General features: G+C 39.2%; 1 protein-coding gene across 2 annotated transcripts in view; it reads left to right on the top strand.

Annotated features, from left to right (window-relative positions):
- The window catches only part of ADAMTS12 (ADAM metallopeptidase with thrombospondin type 1 motif 12), a 170961-nt gene that overhangs the window by 56566 nt on the left and 97268 nt on the right, over nucleotides 1-17127 (top strand). For both annotated transcript variants that reach the window (XM_003642975.6, XM_015277506.4), the window contains exon 3: nucleotides 7433-7607. In XM_003642975.6, the coding sequence (XP_003643023.3) occupies nucleotides 7433-7607 (175 nt within the window). The remainder of the gene's footprint in view (nucleotides 1-7432; nucleotides 7608-17127) is intronic.

Genomic DNA, 17127 nt, shown 5'->3' with positions numbered 1-17127 from the left:
AGGTTTGTAAAACACCACTAAGATCACCTAGTCCAACTTCTACCCCATCCTCACCATGCCCATTAACGATGTCATCTAGTGCCACATCTCCATGGTTCTTGAACACCTCCAGGCATGGTGACACCACCACTTCCCAGGGCAACCTGTTTCAATTGCTCGGAGAAAAAAAAATTTCCTAATATCCAACCTGAACATCCCCTGGAACAACCTAAGAGCATTACTTCTCTCCCTTTTGCCATGACATGGGAGAGGAGGCCAATCCCCACTTCACCATGACCTCCTTTCAGGTCTCTGTAGAGAGTGATAAGGTCTCCCCTGGGCCCTCTCCAGACTCAGCAGTCTCAGTTCCCTCAGTTCCCTCATCTGCTCCCCATAAGGCCTGTGCTCCAGATCTCTCACAGTTTTGTTACCCTTCTCTGGACAGACTCCAGGGCCTTGGTACTGAACACAGTACTTGAGATGCAACCTCACCAGGGCTGAGTAGAGAGGGATGATCACTTCTCTGCTCCTGCTGACAACACTATTTCTGATGGAAGGCGGGATGCTGTTGACCTTCGCCACCTGAGCACACTGTTGGTTTGTGTTCAGCTCTGCTCGGACCTTAGGTCCTTTTCTGCCCTGCAGCCTTCCAACCACTCTGCCCCAAGCCTGTAGCATTGCCTGGGGTTGTTGTGACCCAAGTGAACAACGCAGCACTTGGTCTTGTTGAACCTAAACCTTCATCCCTCTGAGCAAGCAATGGCATTGCAGGTCCACTTCTTTGTAACTGTACCTGAGGAAGTATGTGAAATTTCACTTGGACCCTCATGTCACAATATTTGTGTTTTAGTTGGAGGAAGTAACTGATGACATTTTACATAGAAAGATCCTGGAGGGAAAAATGCTCAGAAAGCAATTAAATCAGAATCTGAAAAAGGAAAATGAACTCAGCATGTGTAATGTTTACAGATAATTTACTTCACCAGTTCAATTTTGATTATTTGAGGCTGAAGTTCTGTGGTAATGAGTGTGGGAATGCTTCTGTTTCCTACAGTAGAATTTTTTTCTTTAATTAGAAAATTCTTTTACTCAAATTGGATTTCTCTTGCCACACGCTGCAGTTGTAATGTGTGGTTGTGGAGCGAATTACTTAAGGGTAAAACTGGGATCTTCTTATTTTTGTTTCATTTGATTTCTACAAACTCACCATGTTTTCAGAGTCTATTGCCGCCCTGATGTCAGAAATATTGAAGTCTTCTTTGAGCAAGTAACAGATTGCTCTCATTACAGGTGTTATTTTTTCATTATTATCAATTTGCTCAGCAGTAAGATTTAGACTACAAGATTTGCATTCCTTTTTTTGTTCTGCCCTTTTGCCTGACATGCATCCACTTATTCCAGTCCTTTCCGTCTGACACAGAAGTACAAATTGCAAAACTTATCCAAGGCTAAGGCTGCTCTCCTTCCTTCTCCCCTGGGATGCTGCTTCAGCTTCCCATGTGGAATCGATTAAAAAAAAATCTTCCAGAAAATATATTTTGACAAAAACAAACAAACAAACAAAAAACTCTGAACATTCCATCAGAAGAAATATTACGCAAAAATTCTACTGGAAAACAAAGATTTCTTCTGAAAATCAAAACATTTGGCTTAAAACTTCAAGTCAGAAGTTTCCTAGTATTGCCACATGGTGAGCAATATGCAGTGTGGGGGACGCAACGTGTCCACGGAGCTGTTTGTGTGAGGAGAATGAGGCACTTGAGTGAAAAATCCCACTAAATAATGTAGCATCACTTCCAAATACAGCTTTGGAAAATGTTCTTCATCAAAACATGTCAAAATAAAAAATTCTAGTTATTCCCCTGTAGGCATTGAGAAACTCACAACTCCTTATTTTCAGACCATTTCTATTATTACTATCCTATACAGTAGCTTTTCATGAAACAAACAAACAAACAAAAAAGAATCTTGGGTCCAATCACTTCTTTGTGATAAAAACTGACCTTTGTAATTGCATTTTATAATAAGCTTAAATAAAGCTTGCTTATTTATGATAGTGATTTCATAATGGGGATCAGTTACGTATACTGAAGCTGTGTGGATGAGTGTAGGAGCTGCAGTTCACGGGATCATCAGATGCGCTACAAGATGTGGAAGAAAAAAAAGAAGAAAAGTTAATGCTGTGAACTCCTAAAGAGGAAACAAATATATATTTTATGTATACATAGCTTGAAATTATAAATCAAAACAACTCACTCTTACATTTATGAGTCAGAAGAGAAAGAGATGCAAACAGCAAATGTAAGAAAAACTTAAATGGCAAAGGGAAATTTACCAGTTCTGAGTGCTCTGAAGTTTAATGCAAAGATTGGTGATGTTTCCTTCCTCTTGGTCTCATTATTTCCTTTCTTGGTAAATAGCCCATAGGGAATGAAAGTGCAGCTGTGAAGTGCAAGTTCAATAAGAACTAAAAGTCTTTTGGAAGCTGCTTGAAAGCATGCATCTGCGTGGTTCACGCGGACATATGGTCAGTCATTCCAAGCAGCATTGGTGAACACAATGTGTTTCCCACTGCAATTATTTCATTTGGTTTTACACATAAACTTACACAAATATCACATTTCTCGAGAAGACAGAGCAGGAAATTGAATTTATAAAAAATACGTATTTTTTGCCAAGTAGGCTAACATTTGAAATATAAAATATTATTTGTAGTCTTTTTTTCTTCAGTAATAGACTGTTTCTGAAAGCTGCACATTTCTCAGGGTTTAAACTGTGAAAACTTTATCCAAGCACTGTCGTGCAGGATCTTTATATTTGCAGCTGATAGATTGAATAATAGTTCATTTGTTTAATGTATGATATAGAGTATAACATTTGTTCTCCTCTTTATGGTTCCATACAGGAATGAAAATGGCTGTTTCTGCCTGACAGCCAACTGATCAGACAAAAATACAGCAGTTTCAGGATAAACAAAGCAAGGATAAAAGATCTTGTTTCCAAAGACAGATTAATGCCTGTTTGGGTTAGGCAAAGAGTTTCTTTCTACAGAAAGTCTCTATAAAACAAAAAAAAATATATTAAGAAGCATTCTCATGGTGCTACTTCTACTGTAGCAGGAAGTTCTTTTGCAAGTGTGAGTCCTAGCTGCTTTATTGTGTTCACACTGCATACCAGGCATGTCAAAGCTCAGTACTGCAAACAAGTTTTAGGTGCAATATATGTGTAGAGTGCAAGGTATGGTCACTTTTCTTTGATCTCAAGTCTGTTTGTGGGGTATGAGAGAAAGTTAAATGCTCACAGTAGCATTATCGGTGGATAGACTCTACAACTGTGATGAGGATTTTGTAGGTCTGAGACAATACTAAACTGTCAGCAGGAAAACAACGCTATTGGGGGTTTCATTTCTTCCATCCTATAGACTCCTCATGTTACTTGCCAGTCCTTTCCTTATCATCATACTAAACCCACCTACCTGTTGCTAAGCAAGGACATAGAGTTACAATGGCAGCAAAATATATGCATGATGTGTAGAATGTTCTATTCAATGCACTCCACTGCTGAATTGCAGTTATAGTTCTGACAGTTTGTGAGTAATTTGGCAGTGATGTACAGTTGGTATCAAAAGAGAATTATTTGAAAATATATTTGAGTTGTATTTAGCGTCAGTGACTGTTATAAAGGGAGACTCCCTAAATTTGCTTTGTCTTAGGATACTTCAGATAACACAAGAAAGAAAATATTTCTGTACACATATATAGAGTAGTATTTAAAGCTGGTCTCAAGAATCCTTACACATTCTCTGACTGGTGCATGGCAGAAATACAGTTCAGATCATTTTCTTTCCTCTATTTCCACCTTCTCTTCCAGCTTTCTTTCCACATGTGTATAGCACTACGCAAATGCAGCTGCTAGAAAAATGAAGGCTATGCATGCACCAGTTTCAGGCTAGCAACATAGACAGAGGATATCCCTTTACTGAAACTGCAGGGGAGAGAGAGCACTTGGAGATTTTCAGTTACTCAGTAACTGACACCTCTGGAACCTAAGATTTGGCCTGGTGCTGTGCTAGGGAACACATCAAAGCAGCTTTCTTTACTATACAGTGTAATGGCATTACATTTATTATGTACTGTAGCAATGATGGTTTCAACCAAATTTCAAACATTCAGAAACTCCCAAAGCACAAACTCCAAGTGAAAGATTTCTTATAAATCTCTAACTTCATTGGCAAGTTTATTATACACATGGCAGGCACCCCTGCTTTATCTGTCTTTGCAATCTTAGTAGCATACAGATTTTTAATACACCTTTCAGCCTTGCAGTAAGAAACAGGGGTGAAGGAAGCACGTTCTTAACCCAAGAACCACTTTTTAGGCTGTGGTTAAATATTTTTTCATGGCTTGCCCTGAGGTCAAAACTAAAATGAAGAAACTGCAGCAAGCCTTGGCTGTGATTCAGAATATCTTGGTCAGCAGCCTGACAGGCACAGTTGTACTCTGGTGGCAAAGCTGGCACCTGTATATCCGTGGGGACTCATTACTGAACTAACATATGAAATGTCTGTGTGGGTGCTCCTGTAGTATTGCCAAGCCAGCCATGAGGGATTATATATAACCTAAAAATACAATTAGGGTTTTCCTTGTTTTATTCTGAGATGCTGGCAGTTCTAGTTCTCACTTGGCTTTGTTACTTTATGGGCTTAATTGTTTTGCAATAGGTAGAGACTTTCTGATAGTCTCAGAGTGTCAGAAGCTGTTGTGACAAATTGAATTATGAGTTGATGACACTTCAGAAAGTCTGGAGTGCCTCCCTGCTAAAATGGGTACCAGGTTTCTGCTTCATACACTGCAGTGACTTTGGTCTGAATGCTGAATGTAGAAGCAGCCTTTATCATCTAAAGAGAGAACAATCTGTAGCCAAAAAAAAAAAAAGAAAAAAGAAAAAAAAAGTGGAATTTCTGGCTGTTATCAATCTCTTTAAAGGAACAAATGCTAAAGCTGTTAAGTAAAACTTATTCATGTTTGAACAGGCTTTCTTCAGAGGAAGATGCACAGACATTATCTCACAGAAACTAAGTGACATCAAAATTTCCAGTTTTTCTGCATAAAATGCAGGAGGCCTCACATAATGAAGAGGACAAAGCAGTCAAAGAAGGCTGGTGCAGCTGTTTTTCTGTGCATATTCAGTTGTCCATCCACACAAAGAATGAAACACATGTAGACAAGATTCAGGTAGCCCATACACTCCTGATAAGGGCTATGATAATAGTCATAGATATGGAGTGTCATGACTGTGTGAGATCAGAGCTCACTTTGCAGTAGAGCTGCTATGGCAAAAAGCATTGAGGCTGAGAAAGCACATGTTCCATTCTGAGAGAAAATAATGTTTTGGAAACTGAATAAAAAAAATCAGTGGAAAGTCCAAAGCCAAGTTTTGTTTTAGCCGGTGGCTGTTGGCTCAATGAGCAACTTTTCCTGTCACGTGTGTCTACATGGGCAATATGAAGTATGAAATGAAATATGATAAATTTCTATTTATTCCCCTGCTCCATAAAGCTTAGATGGATAACTGAATTTTGACATGCAGGCATTGTTGTGGGAGCTTTGTAGCTCATAACATACATCATTTTTTAAATTTTGGTTGCCTTTCTTCTCACAGAGGCAACTCTGACACAATAAGCCAGTAACTAATCCTTCTGCACTACAAAATCAGGGTCTCAAGTGAAGGCTAGTTCTTACTGGTTCCCACTGGTTAGAAAACTCAAGGAAAAGAAGGTCAAATAGCCCAGGTTTATATAATATCAAAGAAAGATTGAGTCCTGTGGAATAAAACAGAACAGGCAAAGGTCTGGGCCAATGCTTTGATTCCTTTAGCAGCAGGAGCAGAGCCACATCCACTGATTTTGTGGCCTAGCCTCCATATAAACATTCCTGCTCTGCATGTTCCTACTTTCTTGACATTTTTATCATTCTGAACATATGATCTATTGCTTTTATAGGGCATTTCAGTCTGTGCCAAAAGTAGCTTTGATTTATAACTTAAAAAGAAACCTGAGCATTTTGGTTTCATGTGTCAGCATTGATAGGCTTGATTTTGTCTTCTAAAAAAAGAAATGAAAACATACAAGCAGTAACCGTAATCCCTAATGAACTGTCATATGGGACTTTGAGTCTTGAACCCGTTACACGTGTAACAAAGGCTTCAAACCAAGGGCAGTCTCTGGCTTTTAAACTTCAGTTTGCTGTGCAAAATTGGAAGGAAAGGGCTTTCACTTTAAGAGATGGTGGGGGAGACTGCGAAGAGTTCCCTCTTCTCCTTGTCCTCATGTTGGCTCTCCCAACTGTTCAGGCAAACTGGAAGACTTCACAGTATATCAGAAGTGTTTTTACATTTATCTATCCTCTTACATTTGAATGCAGCAACTAAAGAATCTCAGACCTAGTTAAGAAGTCTTCACTGACCACATCAAGAGCAAAAACAAAGAGGAAAATGAGCTGTAAGAGTGGGTGGGATACCTTTATCTGTTGTCACATCCTTGTTCTGGGCTGCGGGAGCTGTGATGTCAATAGATTATTTGCTTTAGATTGTGTATTGCTCTTTGTGTTTTGGAGTGGAAGTGCTATATATATATAATGGTTTTGCAATGTTAGCAGTTGCTACAGAAATGCAAACTAAGACTCAAGGGACCTGGGCTGTGCTCAGTTGCATGCATCTCTTGGATTGTATCAGGAGATGTGAATGAATCCTGTGTAGTTCAGATGGCTTTTGAAGGCCCAGTCAAAGCTTACTCAGTTAAAGTTCAGAGTTTGATACAGAAGCTGTAGCACAGGAAATTTCACCACCTTTTTTATGCCAGTCTATTGTATGGTCAAAGTAGCTTGTTGTAATTCATAACAAACTGCTTATTTCTTTTACTGGAAGCTTGTGGACTCAGGGAGGTGAGGGGGTTTGCTATCTGAGTTGAGCGTGGACCATGCAGTTCAGCCAGTTTGTATTGCGTAATCTTTGGCATTTCAGTAGGTGCCGAATTATGCTTTTAGCTTATGAAATAGCTTCTCTTCAGGGCTCGTTCTCCGAGGAACGGCTGCAAAATGCCAGAAGAACAAGATGCAACTCTTTGTAGTACATCATGTTTGACTAATTAACTCCTGACCTTTCAGTGGCTTTGCACAGATATGGAAGCCTTTGCCTCACTACATGGAATTTCAGGATATTAGGAAGAAGATATTTCATCTGTTCTCATTTAGCCTCTTACACCCTAATGAGGTACAAAGCAACCATGATGTATGCAGCAAAATGAATGCTGAAAACCTATTGTTTTCATATTTTGATTCCGCAGTGTTGTGACTCACTATGAGAAAAGCCCAGGGATGGTGATGTGAAAAGAGTCTGCTTTGTTTTTGACTTCCAGTGCTGGAAAGTAGATTAACTATTTTATGCTTATTTTCAGACTGGGTATTTCCATCTGCCCCATGGGGATTACTTCATCGAGCCCATTAAAAAGCATCTACAGAAAAAGGGAACACCCCAACCCCACATTATCTATGAAGCAAATACCCTTCCAAATGCTCTACGGAGAAGACGAGCAGTCCCAGTGGAAGAAGAACAAGCATGTGGAGTGAATGGTACAAATGTTGCTGAATTTCTACCCAGTTTCCTATCTGCCTCTTTTTAAGCATCTTTATTTTCCACTTGTCTGTGCCATTCGTTATGCCAGGTTTTCCTAAATTCTGGAAAAGGAAAAAGAGATTATGCAAAATGAGAGCATCTTGTCAAAATATTTCTGTTACCATCCACTTAGGTTCTTTTCTCAGCCTGAACCTAAATCCTCCTTGTGGCTACTGGGATAGTTTTTCACAGCACTGATCCCTTCTATCCTACACTTCTTTCTCAAGACAGAATGGGTCTTGACAGGACAGTATGGGTCAAAGTAATTTGATTTTATTTCTTGAGTAGTTCTGGAACGACAAGAACTGCAGCCATTACTGATTTTCATAAGATTACTCCATGCAAGTATTGTCCTTAGTATAAAAAATCTCACCTCTAATCCATGGTTTAAATTTAAGATTTCAGGATTCTTTGTGATTGCTACCGGAACATTTATTTTGTTGTTCTGAAAGTGAAGCACAAAGCATCAGCCATGAGGTGGGATTTTTTTTTAAGAAGCACTATTTTAAGAAGTTATTTAAATACTAACATCACAATGATTAACATCATGCTTCCTGGAAAAACAAGACTTCCTGGAAGGCGGGGGTGAGGGAGCATGTCCAAAGGGTAGTTGATATCTCCTAATTACGAAATGAGGTATTGTATTTATTTTTCTAATCATTTACTTGATTCATTTATTAGTGAAGTTACATTGTTGGTAGGGAGAATAAATAACCTAAATGACATAAAGCCCAGGCTACATACAAAAGGAGGTGCAGAATACTTAGTGTTTTTTGTCTGTGTCTTTTTTTGATGGGTTAATAGTTAAAGAATAGTTAGTTCTTTTCTGAGGGCAGAAAATAAAGAAGGCTATGTTGGAATTTTTAATTCTCAGTCACGACTGCTGCTGAAGTTCTGTTGCTGTGTGAGGTAAATTGATGATTTAAAGAAGTAAACAACAGTTCAGCCCCGCTCTATTTCTGAGCACAGACCTGGACTGTACTTATTGCTTGCTGGGTAAGAGCAGCATGAAATGACAGTTGAAGGAAACTGGAAGCCTGATGGCTAGTGGGGAGATAGTCAATCTTCTGTGATACCGGGTAGGTTGAGGGGATGCCTGAAGAGTTAGTGTGGGTGCTGCTTTTCATTATTCTTCATCAACAAAGTGTATCTACTTGTTAGATAACTAAGCCTTATGTCAAAAAGTCATGAACATCTATAATTGTTGTCTATTTTTTCTTAAACCTAAGGGCAGCTCCCTCAATTTCTGTTTCCTTTCCTGTCTGTTGGGCTATCTAATGGAATCATAGAATCATAGAATCCTTAGAGTTGGAAGGGACCTGTAAAGGTTATCTAGTTCAACTCCCCTGCGATGAACATGGATGTCCGCAGCTAGATCATGTTGACCAGGGCCTTATCCAGCCGCACCTTGAAAATATCCAGGGATGGGGTATCAACCACAACACCAGGCAGCCTGGTCCAGTGCCTCACCACCCTCAATGATTTCTTCCTCATATCTAACCTAAATCTACTATTTTTTAGTTTGAAACCATTTCCCCTTGTCTCATCACCACAGACCCTGCTAAAGAGTCTGACCCCTTCTTTCCTGGAGCCCCCCTTTAGATACAGACAGACCACTATCAGGTCACTTCGCAGCCTTCTCTTCTGCAGGCTGAACAGCCCCAGCTCTCTGTCCTTTTTTGTAATAGGAATTATTTTAGATTTACCTGTGAAAAGTGAGGAAATGTTCCTGCCTACTGTCTTTCATGTTTCTTTTATGCACGGAATAATGTCTGTAAACAGAAAAATTAAGTATGGAAAGAAGATAGGATATAAAGGTATCTCTATTTGTTTTGCGTAGCCTGCTGATTTTCTTTCTTCTGCTCACTTTTTACCTCTGGTGTTTTCTTTTAAAGTACTGCAGAATGAGACAGAAAACGACTGACTGTACCTGGATGCTGGGACAAACTGAGCACAGCTTCCTTGAGGTTTTTTGACTTAGCTTAGTAAAGCTTTTATGGATTTAAACTTCTTGTCTGATAGTATTCATTTAAATGTGACAGAACTATTCCTGGTATTAATAGTATGTTCATGATATTCCAGGCTAGCAAAGGGAGCATTTTATGAATTAGCTAAGTAGTATACTGTCACTTCAGCTTTTGTGTGCAAGTGACTTAGTCAGCCTTTATAGGTAATGCCTGCTTTTGGTCAAGCAGTAATCTGCTTGACAGTCATAAAAGGAAACAATGTGAAAATGTGCATTGCACTGGGAAGATATACTCTTCATTACGGTTCTGCGCTGTGTGTGAAAGGATATAACAATCACTGGTTCTTTTAAAGGCCTTGAATCTTAGTTCCTGTGTTGTAAAGTAGGCAGCTCTTTAACAAGGATAGAAAAAACCATCAGTGTAATTTCCTGTTTACACTATGCACTGTTAAAGAGCAGTTGCTCTTGTTAGGTAAAAACAAAAAAGGGAGGTGAGTTATTTTTTGAATTCTGAGCTAAATATATTCACTACATAATCTGTGGGGAACATTTGTTGCATAAATAAATTACAAAGGTGGTAAATTGACTCTTCCTCTTTTCAAGACTACAAGCAGTTCATGCTCTTCAGTTTGTTGCCAAAATTCTAGTGTCTGATATCACAGATGGCCCAGATGAATGCCTTTTGGAAGCACTTCAGAGCAAAACAGTTCCAATTTACCATTCTATTTTACAGATTCAACATCATGACCATTTTTCTGTATTACCAGTTCTAGCTCTGACTCCTCTATTCTGGGGTGTAACTGGTGAAGAGTTGCCTGCCATATCACATGTTTGACCTGGTTGTCAGAGTCAAATATTTTAAACTGAGGTTCATGATAAGGGCTGTGTGCTGTTGTTTATTTGATTCAGTTTGTGCTTCATTTTAACTTAAACCAGGACAGCTGAGACATCTCTAAGATATGCAGTAGGGAAGGGATTGAGTGCCAAAGTTAAAATGTAGTGGTGATTTTTGCTTGGAAGAGTTGAACTGCAAGGATGTTTTCAAGTTACTGCACAAAGTTTGGTGCTGATATTTGTAATCGTCTCATCAGAACTAACATATTTTTCGGGCAAGGAGTATAAAGCAAAATCAATGGGAATTCATTTGGAAGGGAGTGGGTGAGGACTCTGACCTCCTATGCAGTATTTTTAAGCTTCTTTTAATTCAAGAACCACGTCTCCTTTTGGAAAAAAGCTCCACACAGTGCGCTCACAGCAGCTTTTTGCTGTGGCAATGACCAAATCAGTCTCCAGGTTCCAGTCCTACTTGTCATCTGTCTCTGACCTACACAGGTAATATTTTGGCTGCAGTTACATTCCAGTGTTTTTGCAATTATTGTATTAATTAACTCATAATTTGCAGTGTTTCTAAGTTTCATATATTTGGAGAAAAATTATTCTGGCAAATGGTGCAAATTAAAACTTAGGTATGTGCCTTACACTTCCACTGCTGCCAGGGCAGTTGCTAGATGACTCAGTCATTAGCTGCATGCAAAACTGAGTGCTTATCTGGTGTACAGCATTATGATACAGTACATTGCAAGCTGCTGTCTTCATGATATTTGAAATGTGTGAGAAGGGGCAAGCATGACAAATGAAAAATTGTCCTGACCTTTACAGATGACTTTTCTGACCATTTGTGCCTGGAAGACTGGAAAACTGAATATTTGAGAATTTTTTTGGTTATGATAAAGTGGCTGTGTTAAAAACTTTACAATGCTCTGACATGTAAGCATGAAAGAGAAGGAATTAATATCTGCTCTACACAATGAGCAATTATCTCCTTCAGTTTCTTTCCCATTTGTTTTCATGAAGTCTGCCACAAGGTATTGGGCTTGTTTGTGAGATGCAAAATGGAGAAGCTTTATGAAGTTTGCAGCTGAAAAATGAGCACCTCCAGATTCACCATTAATATGAGACTGCAGCACTGCAGAAGGGGTGGGTACAATATGAAAGAGATGTAGTTCTTTTTCTTCATTTGTTGATAGGGTCAAGTAGCAGTGGTTTAGAATTAGGGTAGCTGAGTTTATTTGGACTGCAACACTGTGATTACTGCAGTAGACTGTACGATATAACAAAGGTGGGATTTGGAGTATTAAAACAGATCTCTGAGAATACTTCATATATTGGTATTTAACGTTAGTTTGGTTTGTACATAAGCCTCCAATTCCTTGTCTATAGAGGAGTTATAAATCTTATAAACAGAAACTTCTCCATAAGACTGAAGGCATTCATCTCCAGGAGCTGTGATAGGGTAAGGCTGGGGTGGGAGGGCAGACAAGAACCTGGCCTGGTGCTGTATGAATTGAGTAGAGGGAATAGTGGGGTGGAGGAACTGAAGGAGCAGAGGAATATCATCTGTGCAAAACTGTTTTTTAGGACTATTGCATAATGGTCTTGTGGAATGTTTCAATTTAACAGGGGACTAGAAAGCTATTAAGATTCTTTCAGACAACAGTTACCTGCTCTTCCTACAGGTTGTATCTGAGTGCAGGATTTTATTGAATAATGATCTTGCCTGTTGATGATTAACTTGCTGCTGCCAGAGAATTCTCATTTCTTCTGTCTGCAAGTGTATGGCGTAAACTGTTAGTCCTGGCTCGACAGTGAAGTCTTTTGTTTAACTACTTGGAAGAGGGAAAAAAAACTTCCAGGACACTGTTTTATTCTCAAAGGATAGCCTGTCTTTTTTTGGAAGAACATTGTGACCAATGTAAGCAGCCTTTCTTGCTGGCAGAAACCCTGATACATGCTGTGTGACTTTCAGATCTTTCAATGAATGATGATGACATTTTTCCAGTATTTGTTTATCCTGTATATAACTAAATCATTTACTACTCAGATTAATTTGCATAGTTTCTCCAAAACTCAGAGACTTTTTTTTTTTTTTTTGAGGATAGTAAATTCACATATGAATTTTAATATCCAAGACGAGTTTGATGCAGAGAGAAGAGTGTCTTTCTCCCCACATCCCCCTGCTTTCTATGAACAAGATCTACTAACTTGTTTACAAGATACTTGCTGTGAAAAGAAAAAGAGCAAATGTATGCATTTAGACACAATGACTTCTTTTTAAAGCAGGAACAACAAAAGAAGCAGCTTTCATAATTGTGGAGTGTATCTCATTTGTGGAAAAGGCTGCACTGAACTGAAAGCAGTGAGGACCTGCTTGCTTGGATAGCAGGAGATACGGCATTTCAGGGCTGGTGTACCTTGGGAAAAAGGACTTCATGGCCTATTTCTACTAACAGTGGATTTAACAATTGTTTCTAGTTGTTTGATATTGGCATTTTCTTTCCTCTAAACACGCCTTTGAAATAAATGCATGTTTCTAGCTTTCTTTCTGTTCTGATTTCAGCTGAAAAAAGGTTAATTTTCCTGCCAGTACCTGGTATGGCTCTGTGTTTTGGATTTAGGATGAAATAGTGGTGGATCACGTGCTAATGTGCTGGCACTGAGTCAAGAACTTTTCAGCTTCCCATTCTGCCCTGCTAGTGAGGAGGTGGGTGTCCAGAAGGAGCTGGGAGGGGACAGAGCCAGGACAGCTGATCCAAACTGCCCAAAGGGATTCCCATACAACACAGACTCGTGTGGAACTGTAAAACTTGTGGATTAGGTCAGGAAGGCTCCCCCTGCTCAAGGACTGGCTTGGTTTCGATCACTGGAAGGTGAAGAATTGCTCTGTATGTCACCTGGTTGTTCTCTTTTTTCCCTTTGCTTTGATTTTTTTTTTTTTTTTAATTTCTTTCCTATTAAACCATCTTTATGCCAGCCCAAGAGTTCTCACACTTCCACATATTTCAGAGCTCTCCCCCATCTTGTCTGGGGGCAGTGAGGGGCTGTGTCATGCAGAAATACCTGTTGATTTAGACCAAAACACTTTCAAGTTTCAGAATTTTTCTTCAGACATTCCTTGGTGCCTATTAGAAGCTTATTGGAGATACATTTAGATTATTTTAATTTTCTTGCGCTTTCCTCCTCCAGAATAATGAAAAATCGTCTTCTGTTTCTGAAATCTCTGGATTCTGTGCTGGGGAGATAAGAAACTTTCACTTTGCAGCTGTTAACATATGGCATACAAATTTAAGAAGATTTCTGTATTCATTTAGCTTTGCTGTCAAAAATGCTGTTAGTAAAAGTAGACTTTGTAACACCTGTGCAGGTGCAGATGTGCTGCCTTCTTGCTAAGGAATAGAAAGAATTTTAATTTTCATTACCATACAGATGTTCAGTGGATCTGTTTAAAATATTATTCGAAGTTCATGTTTTAAGGGCACAGGATAATGCTGATATATATCTTAACTTTAGTAGCCTAACAGTTGAATATTTGAGTTTAAGCCAGTACTGTTACAAGATATTTTTATCTTGTACAAGATGGTTTTATTGTTCTTATAGAGGAATAATCATTGTCAGAGAATGATTCATCCTGTCCTAAGATAGAATCATAGAATCATTACGTCTGGAAAGATGGGTAGGATCACCAAGGTCCAATTGCCAACCCATCACCACCATGACCACCAAACCACATCCACAAGTGCCACATCTCCACAGTTTTTGATCACATCCAGGGATGGTGACTCCATCACCTCCATGGACAGCCTGTTCTGAGGCAGAGTATTTCCTAATACTCAACCTGAACCTCCCCTAGCACAACATGAGGCCATCACCTCTCATCCCAAAGAAGACTTAGGGTGAAGCATTTGCTACCTGGTGGGCTGTGGCCGAACAGTTACAGGCAATATAAATACTGGGAGGGGTGAAAGGAAGAATATACTATATTTCATCAATTCTTCCTCTTCAGTAGGATCAAAACCAGAACGCTCTCCAAGTGGATCCAAACTCTATGCTGTGGGTGTCCAGAGAAAGCTCAGTGTTAGCAGATTGCTGACAGCTGGTTTCCTTATGCTTTCTCATCTTCTTCTCTTTTCCAATGGAATTTCACCTTGGTTTTTGACTATCTATTTGACCAACTAGCTATCCCAGGATGGTTTCCTTCAGTATTTGTATTATGCTGAAGGAAAGACTGAAATTAAGGGGAAACTAAGGGGACTGTTGATGTAACTTGGTAGCAGTAACTTGTTTCCACCAAAAATCATCAGAAACATGATATGCTTCTTCACTCAATGACTGAATGAATTATAAAATTCTGTGACTTGCCATTTTTCACATTACGTGAATCAAAGCTGTATGGGGGTGGGGGAGGAATCTCCTTTCAGCAGTCTTTCTGTTCCTTTCTGTGTCACTGGGAAGGAAGAGTATTTTTTGCATTGTGCTTACATAACTATTGTTTAAAGGTAGATGGGGATCTCTTCCTTGTCTTCACTGAAAGAGTCTGCTTAACCAGTCATTGGATTAATGAGAGTCTGGTTGAAGACTGATCTTAGGCTCAACAATTTTAACCATGTTCTTTGGTAGATGAATAGACTCTGCTCTTGATCTGTGCTTACAGCTTTCCTTGTCAAGCTGTGTGACGTGATTTCACTTCAAGTGTGTTGATACTGATTTGATAATAATAAAAAAAAAGTTTTTAATCTAAATGTTAAGTTGTTGCAATATTGACTTGGAGAGCCTTAACAAGCTTAAAAATAAAACTGTAACATGTCACATGCCATCCCTCTCTCCTTTACAGAGGAGTATTAGCCTTGAACAATATTATCTTATTTCCAGAGTTGCAGTGGGAAAAAAAAAAATAAAAATCACACCCAGAAAGCTGCATTTGGGAAAAGTTTTTATTATGGGAGTTTGAAAACTTGCTCAGAACCCACGCCTCATTAATAGAGCTGTATTGGCAAAGTGCTCAGCCTTTAGTGCCAAATTTCACAGTCATACTGAACTTTCTGTGAACTTTCTAAGAAGAAACTACAATTACCTTATTATTTCTGGGCAGATCACAGATTTCTAATTCTTCTGAGAAGTGCTGGGCATGTGCTATGGGGCTAATGAATGATACGAGCTCAGCATTCACAATTAGTTTCTTCAAAGTCTGCATGTCCCTGATGAGCCTCTGGGTAGCCTCCCGTTGTATGTGACCCACTTAAACTGTAAGACACTCACGTTGTTTGGACACTAGGTTATTCTGTGTGAAAAACACTGTCTTTACAGTTTGTTCACTCCTTGTTTGGATCTGGTGTTCTTCAGTGCATGCTCCCAAAATCTGCTTGAACTTGGATATGTTTTGTGTTACTGGAGAGAGTTCTCTGCTATGAGGACAGGCTGAGGAAGCTGGGCTTGTTAAGCCTAGAGAAGAGAAGGCTCTGGGGAGACCTTGTTGTGGCCTTTCAGAACTTATAGGGAGCTTATAAACAGGAGAATGTCTGACTTTTTACATGAACAGATAGTGATAGGACAAGGGATAATGGTTTTAAATGCAAAGAGGGGAGATATAGGAGGAAATTCTTTACTTAAAGGCTGGTGAGGCACTGTCATAGGCTGCCTAGAGAGCTGTGGTGCCCCATCCCTGGAGGTGTTCAAGGCCGGGTTGGATGGGGCCTTGGGCAGCCTGAGCTGGTAGGGGGCAACCAGCCCATGGCAGTGGTTAGGGCTGGGTGGACTATAAGGCCTGTTCCAACCCAACCCATTCTCTGATTCCAAGGTTCTATAATGAATTATAGTTAAAGATCATCACACTCCACTCAAGTTTTAGCTTTATGATTAACTGGAATCAAAGGGTATTGCATAACTTAGGAAGTTGTAAGATTTTCCTATCCATCACTATTCCAATCTTTTTTTAAAGCAAACCCTAAATTCTGTTTTTGAAGGCAGAAGTGTTTCAATATTTGCAAGAGAAGAAAAGCAGAAGTTCTGAGTTTCTTCCTTAACTACGATACCAAAGATTCTGTGAAACTATTTGCTGCATGCCCAGGTTCTGCCCAAAAGAACTTAAAAGAGAATATTGACTATTGCCATAATCTCTTCTGTACTGACTTTCTGCTTTTCTTCTCTTGCAAATATTCAAACTTACTTCGAGCAATTTGTAATCAAGTAGCTAAGCTGAAAAAGACGTATTCTTGTTCTTTTAAAACAATTAATGCTGAAGCCTCTGTGCACATAAATTAGTCTGTTAGGTGAGAGAAAGTCTTCTCTAAGCTGCTGTAGTCATCTCAGTGAACACTCAGTGAACACTCAGACACTGTGCAAAATGTCCTTTGTTCACTTCTTCAAAAACAGGAACATGCTGATTCTGTTTTATACATATTTTTAAATGGTCTTGTCTAATGTTTTGCTCAGTTGCAAAATAGTCTTTAAGTTGAATCTGCAGAGAAATGGATTTTGGCATTTAAAATACTTCTTAAATGCAGAGTACACCATTTATTTGAGTCTGTCAAAGTTAGAATTAGAAGCAAGTTTCTTGCTTGCCTGATGACTAAAACAAACTGAATCAAATTCTTTCCACTCTGAATCTCACTGCTGTCAGTTGATCCTCAAGTCTGCATTTCCCACAGCTCTGTGGAGATTTGGGCGTGGATCAAAGT

Source organism: Gallus gallus, chromosome Z (genome assembly GCF_016699485.2).
Source record: "Gallus gallus isolate bGalGal1 chromosome Z, bGalGal1.mat.broiler.GRCg7b, whole genome shotgun sequence".
Lineage (NCBI taxonomy): Eukaryota > Metazoa > Chordata > Aves > Galliformes > Phasianidae > Gallus > Gallus gallus.
Note: the sequence above shows the minus strand (reverse complement) of the source record. Positions and strands in the feature narration are given on the sequence as shown.